This window comes from Anguilla anguilla, chromosome 8 (genome assembly GCF_013347855.1).
Source record: "Anguilla anguilla isolate fAngAng1 chromosome 8, fAngAng1.pri, whole genome shotgun sequence".
In the NCBI taxonomy this organism is placed as follows: domain Eukaryota; kingdom Metazoa; phylum Chordata; class Actinopteri; order Anguilliformes; family Anguillidae; genus Anguilla; species Anguilla anguilla.
Genome location: NC_049208.1, coordinates 40,744,008 through 40,750,323, shown reverse-complemented (window position 1 = coordinate 40,750,323; position 6,316 = coordinate 40,744,008). Strand labels below are relative to the sequence as shown.

At 40.8% G+C, this 6,316-nt stretch overlaps 1 protein-coding gene across 1 annotated transcript; it reads right to left on the bottom strand.

Moving 5' to 3' along the window:
* Positions 1 to 2,137: 2,137 nt before the first annotated feature.
* On the bottom strand, positions 2,138 to 5,944 carry scrt1a (scratch family zinc finger 1a). The gene is made up of 2 exons (XM_035428180.1): positions 5,225 to 5,944; positions 2,138 to 4,259 (listed from the first exon to the last, which is right to left on the bottom strand). The coding sequence occupies exons 1-2, from the start codon at positions 5,337 to 5,339 to the stop codon at positions 3,535 to 3,537; spliced, it is 840 nt and encodes a 279-aa protein (XP_035284071.1). The 5' UTR covers positions 5,340 to 5,944; the 3' UTR covers positions 2,138 to 3,534.
* Positions 5,945 to 6,316: the final 372 nt, after the last annotated feature.

The following is a 6,316-nucleotide window of genomic DNA, read 5'->3' as shown; positions in this document are numbered from 1 at the left end:
AGCATCCCTGTCTTGTTCAAAATGCCACATTTTCTGTGTCTTGTGTCTCCAGTCATAATCTACACCTTGACACGTGAATTGCCTTTTGACAGAGATGAATGTGGGGACATCCCAAACAATGTGTGCTCAGCTGCCACGAGCGCTGCCAGCATCCCTCTGTGCAAATGCCTCCAGTGGTGCAGAGGGTCATGTCCCACACTCTTTGGAAAAACAAAGGTTTTTTTTTTATGAAGCAGCACCTTGAAATCTTCAGCGTTCTTTGTTTTATATGCTAATGGTAAGCTTATAAGAGCCAAAGAATGCTCCAAGTCACAGATACCATCAGGAAATTGACAAATGCAGAACAAGTGGTTTTGATGCAGTGACCCCACAAACGACCTTGAGCTCAGATTTCTATGTCCCTAAAGCACTGATACACTATGCAAAGCTACGGATCAATGGCTACAAAGCATATTCTATTTGCTTGCTCTCAAAATAAAAACTGGACACATTAAAAGGGATCCTTTATAAGAGAGAGGTGGAGCACAGCTAAAACAACGTTAAAGCCTAATTTTATCACCCACATATAAACCTGTTGTTTTCGGTCAATCTGAGGAAGCGCTTGGAAGCAGTTCAGACCAGTGTATAACAGTCCGCTTGGGGCCTGCATGATGTCAGCAAGCTGATTTTGCTGGAGCCACAATCTAGTTTGGGAGCAGCGCTTCTCAAGGTTAAAGTCATGGACCTGGATCCACTAAACCAGGCTCTAAAGCAACCAATTAAATTTTAAGGCTCTTCCATTAAGTAATAAAGAGCTTCTGGCCTGCTCACTCAGCCACAAGGCCTCCTGAACCACGTGCCCGAGGCTCTTGACCGAGGTACTAGCTGCAGCGAAATAGAATACTGTACCAACGCAAAATTAAAGATTGGAATACAATTCTCAGCGTGAAACAATACAGGTATGCGGATGTGTATTAGACTTTCAGTTTATATTCGACATTAAAACGGTTTATTCCGCCTTTTGTATAGTAGACCTAAAACTATTTGAGCATTTAAACATTTTACCATTAAAACAATATTAACCAGAAGATTTAACAAGACCTCGAGGCGAATTGGAAAAAGCGTTCCGTTCCAGTAGCTGCTCAATGACTGCGCGAGACATTTGTGTGCTTTAATGAATTTGCGGAAACAGCTTGATAGTTATTAAGTCCTGAAGTGTTTTTGATTATCAAGAAAACAGACTTCTGTTAAAACGATATATGCCTGTGTGTGTGTGTGTGACAGTAAATAAAAAAGAAACATCAATCAATTTAAATAATCTCGTATAATTTTGTACGAGGTGACCACAAACTAAAATATTCCACGCTTTCTTGCAAGTGCGCGGTATACAACGCAGTCTGTACTGCAGTTCCTTGCTTGTTAGATCAACAGTTGAGAGCTTTGCGTCACGGCATTCAATGTTGCCCTGTCAGCATTAAGTTGAGGAGGCAACAGCCAATCTTTCCGCATTAGTAGTTGCTTATTTCCGGCAGTCTCTAACCTTGAAACATGAGACGCAACTGAAAGCAAAATTAATCATCCCCAGTATTAAGGACATGACCATTTTTTTTTATCAATGTCATTGTCATTTGAAAGTGAGATTGAAATGCAGAGCACAGCTTTCCTGAACGAGCTTCAGTATAGCTCTCGACAAGACTACTCTGAACGCATTCAAATATGTAATATTTGGGGGCAAATTATTATCGCACTGCCTTTTGGAGAAGGTACCCTATATTTAAACGGTATTGTTTAATTAGATAATTGCCGTGATAGGGACAGGCATACAGATAATGTATACGGTATAAAACTGTGATCACTTTTAATATTGCATGTTTCAGTTAGTTATTCATAATTTGAAATTAACAGGACAAGACCTCTTTCTTATCGTCATACTTTACACAAATCCAAAGCAATAACCCCAAAATGCATTATACCAAATCGGAAACTGTAACAAGAACCATCACGTTACATTTTTACATTTTATCACGTCATCGGCAATGTCTTAAAACAAGGACAAAGCGTTCATGTACTTGTTTGCGTTTTAGCTGTGTAAGTTTAGTGTATCTGATATTTGAAGTCCTGCTGTGCGTTAGTTGGAACAAAGGAATCACAAACTGACTTTTATTTATTTGTTCTTTATTATGAAGTGAGACAAAATGCCAGGTGTCATTGTGCTTACATCATTCAAACTGTACTGGTCAAAAGTTTCTCAAGAAAAAAAACTCCAGAAATAAGGTAATTTGATTCTTTACAGTTGTAAAAATTTTAAATTCCAAAGGATATTTACAAGGCATCTTGCAATAAACAGTTGGTTCCTTTTATTCATTGTACAAAAACAGAGGTCAAGCTAATACAAGGTCCTTCTACCTGAATCTATAGGTTTTGTGCTACTTTTTAAAGTTGGAAACGTATATGAAGTGCTTTAAAGACAAATCTGACGGACTTCCACTTGGCTAAAACAAGGCATCATTTACTCTCGGTCAAGTTCAGTCTGAATACAGTGCAAATAGTCTGGTTTGCATGGAAATGACCCCTCATTTGTCCTCCCGTGAAATGGTAGATGGCCTGTGCCGTTATTTTGGCTTCAGTGGCCGTTCCGCAGATTTGGAGAAATGTTCTGAATCGCTCGGAGCTGATCACTCAGCACCACAAGCCTACGTTCTAAAACTACGTTAAATTAGAGGCAGGCAGTGCATAACCATATACAAAAGGACCCCTCCCCCCACCCCAAGTCAATTTAATCCTCTAATACTACATTGGCATCTCCCTGATATTGGATTTCTTTATGACTACTAAGAATACTGGATAAAACCATACCTGATTTTTAAAACTGTTATAAGTACTATTTCTTTACTTTTAAAAAATACCATGCATTAAGTCATTATTGCTCTATAGTTCCTTATGAGATCCCAAGAAATATTGCCCACGAACGCTAACTAGATTTTGGCAAAATCCAAAGCTTCGTAATATTGGCATAGATTTCATTTTTTGCATGCAATTACTTTGAAAATGTAGTAAACAAAAATAAATGGACAATGTTCAGAAAGTGGCAAATGCTTTGGCATATTGATGACGAAGGCTTTGCAAACAATATTAAATTATAAAGTGCAAATAAAGACTTTACACGGATTAAGGTTAAACACAGATAATAAATACACAAATAAATAAATGAATAAATAAATACGTTTACCTCAATGCTGAACACCTTTATGGTCACTGCCAGAAGTACAATATTATCCAGTAATTTGAAAAGGTTTGACCTTTGTGAGAAACAGACATTTTCAATGTCTTCACTGAGTTTTGGCAAAATACACATTTCGGCTTTATATGTATGAATATAGGGGCATAGTCTACGCGGGGAAATAGAGAACAAAAGGTATGTTAAGGTACATGCGAAGAATCCATATTTTTCCTAGGTTCATTGCGGAAGAAAATTGCGAAAAATGTGCTATCATCAGGTTTCAAGGAAAAGGGGAAGAAAGCTGGAAGTTCATTTTGTGTTCTTGAACAAGGAAGTCACGCTTCCAGTGGCCTCAAAGGCGAGAACGCGCCTTTAAAACACGCGGACTCGTAGTGCTTGTTCAGGTAGGACTTCAGAGCAAAGGTCTTGTTGCATCTTTTGCATTTGTAGTGCTTGAAAGCGGAGTGAGTCTGCATGTGCGCACGCAGATTGGAGCGGTCGGCGAACGCTTTTCCGCAGTGTGCACATCCAAAAGGCTTCTCGCCAGTGTGTGACCTCATATGGCCCTGGAGGAGCCAGGGTCTGCTGAAAGCTTTACCGCATATGTCACACTTGTGCTTTAGGTCGTGGGTCAGCAAATGCATGGCCATGGCCGGCATAGAGACATACACCTTTCCACAAGTTGGGCACTTCTTGGCCATCTTACTATCCATGCTCCGGTGGGTCTGCTTGTGTCGGCTCAGGTTGGAAGACGTAGCGTAGGTTTTCCCGCACTCGTTGCAAGTGTGGCGCTGTACGTTCCTGGGGCTGTTGATGACTTTCCTCCGCGACCTCCCATCTGTGATAAAGAAAGCATCCACCGTGTAACCTTCACTCACGGCGTTGTCCCCGTTGATGTAACCAGATGATATCTCCGACTGTGGGCTGTCTGGCTGGTCTGAATCCGGGGCTCCATAATCACTGTGTATGCCGTGGTAGATGGGTTCGGGCGAGGGCACTTTGATGGCATTGTCGCTTTCACCGTCATACACAGACGGGCTGATGTAGTCACTAATGTACCCTGGTGTTGAAAAGAACAAGATCGTTATTCAATTATTGCTATTCACGTGGGAAATCGAATGAGAATCGAGGGTTAACAGATGCAACAACCTATCGCTGGCAGCATTCCACTTAATTTCCTTGCAACAGCACTTCAGAGAGTCCTATTATTACAGCGATTTACAGTAAAATACAGAATCCGTTTTAAATTTTGTCTGATTTTTACATAGCATTCCCACAAATCAATATATCTCCATTTCAGTTAGCATAGTAACCTATTTAGGGACAAAGGCTGGGGAAATAATATCGCTTCCGTTAACAATTGCATTTGCTGTTCAGACGAAGCTTTTACACAAAGGGGGTCGATGAGACTCCCACTCTATTTTACAACCACAAAAAGCGAATACATGTATTCAACAAATGTACTTCCGGACACATAGCCCAGTTATGCAAGTGTGTAGGATGCCTACGTTATATAGAGCGTAAATAATAGTCTGAAATATGATCAAGCGTTCCTTCAATAGGCTGTGTCTCTGTATGAGTACATGTGCTAATTTTCATGATCTAGTGCTGCCGGACAAATACATACGTGATGTTGCAGCACTAGGGTCGTACCACCGAAGTTCTAAGTGCACTAATCAATGAAGCACGCTTAAAGGTGAACGGGAACCCTTATGCTGTCCGGCAACGATGCCCATCGTGTTCATGTGGCCCAAATGCACTTACACATTCTCAAAGGCACGGGACATTTTACAGATCCAACGCACAAAAATTGTGCAGACTCGACAAAGACAACGCATCTACCATACAACCGAATACAATATGACCATGGGGTCGGTGAAGCTAATTTAGCACACAACTATTGAGACACTTCTAACACATCAACGTTACAGAAGCAGACGAAATTGTGGGGAAAAAAATTAATGTAGCACATTTTACTTAAATGTTATAGTAGCCTATAGCTTATAAAAAGAACAGTTAATTTACCCTTGTCATGAAACCGCAGACTGAGATCGGTCCTGGATCTGCCATACGAGCTTTCGAGATCAGTGGATGAAAAATCATCAAGCTTAACCTTTTTAACCAGGAAAGACCTTGGCATGTTTTGATGCTGCACGGAACACTCGTGTGGTACGAAGTCTTCGTCTCTTCATGCAACACAGGTGCAGACAATTTTACGTCGGAATGGCCTCGTTGTGCTGCGATTCAGTTACCAGCCCAGGAAAACGTAAACCTTCGCTCGTCTGGACTAGCCGCTGCTGATGCCCCGCAACGCCGCGTCTTGCTGTACAGAAATGCAACTTCAGCACTGGATAGCTCCCTTTTTGTGGCACGCGCATGTAATACAGCCCTCGGACAGCTTCCCGCAGTGAAAGATCCGCTCTGGCGTCCTCGTGCTGCTGCCGCCAGACTATAACTGAAAAACGAAACTGATGAAAAGAAATAGTTGACTGCAGCTTCAAAATTGGAAATACTGTTTTTTTATTCTTTAACTTATAATTTTAGCTCCTTATTGATGTTTTGATTTAGTTAAGAACAGGAGAGTATATTTATTAATGCCGTGGTGAAGGAGCAGATAGTTTCCTCTTGAATAGCTTCACCGTTTCAGGCTCTTGGATTTCTGAAGTCTGTTGATCAGCTGTTGGGATTTATAGGGCTGCGATCAGGTGGGAGATGGAAATGGAAGTGCTTAATTTAATCCATCAAAAAATCTCCCGGGAACAACATTGGACCGGAGTGATTTATTGACGTTGTTACTCGTCTCCCCTCTCTCATTTTATCGAAACAAACCGCCATGTTCTTTTTGGATAAACACGGCATACATTGTAATTGCATTAATCAGCATGATTTTAAAATATGTGTTGTATACTAATTCACGTTAATGTACTGAGCTGCAGTCAGAAATGTCCTAGTTTCGTTGGCGGTGTTTTTGTTGAAAACTGGTTTGCTTTGTAACGGAAGGCTGTTCAACAATGTACATGTTTTAAGTTTTATAATGTGATTATGAGTTTCTGTATGGGCTGTTTTCCAATTTATACCTTTAAAATGTGCATTGAATAACACCAGAGGGAGTCGGCA

What these genes read in the sequence shown, in the direction of transcription:
- scrt1a (XM_035428180.1), bottom strand. Translation starts at nt 5,339, where the DNA reads ATGCCAAGGTCTTTCCTGGTTAAAAAGGTTAAGCTTGATGATTTTTCA. An exon ending in TCTGCGGTTTCATGACAAGG is followed by an intron (nt 4,260 to 5,224) that starts GTAAATTAACTG and finishes TTTCAACACCAG; the next exon opens with GGTACATTAGTGACTACATC.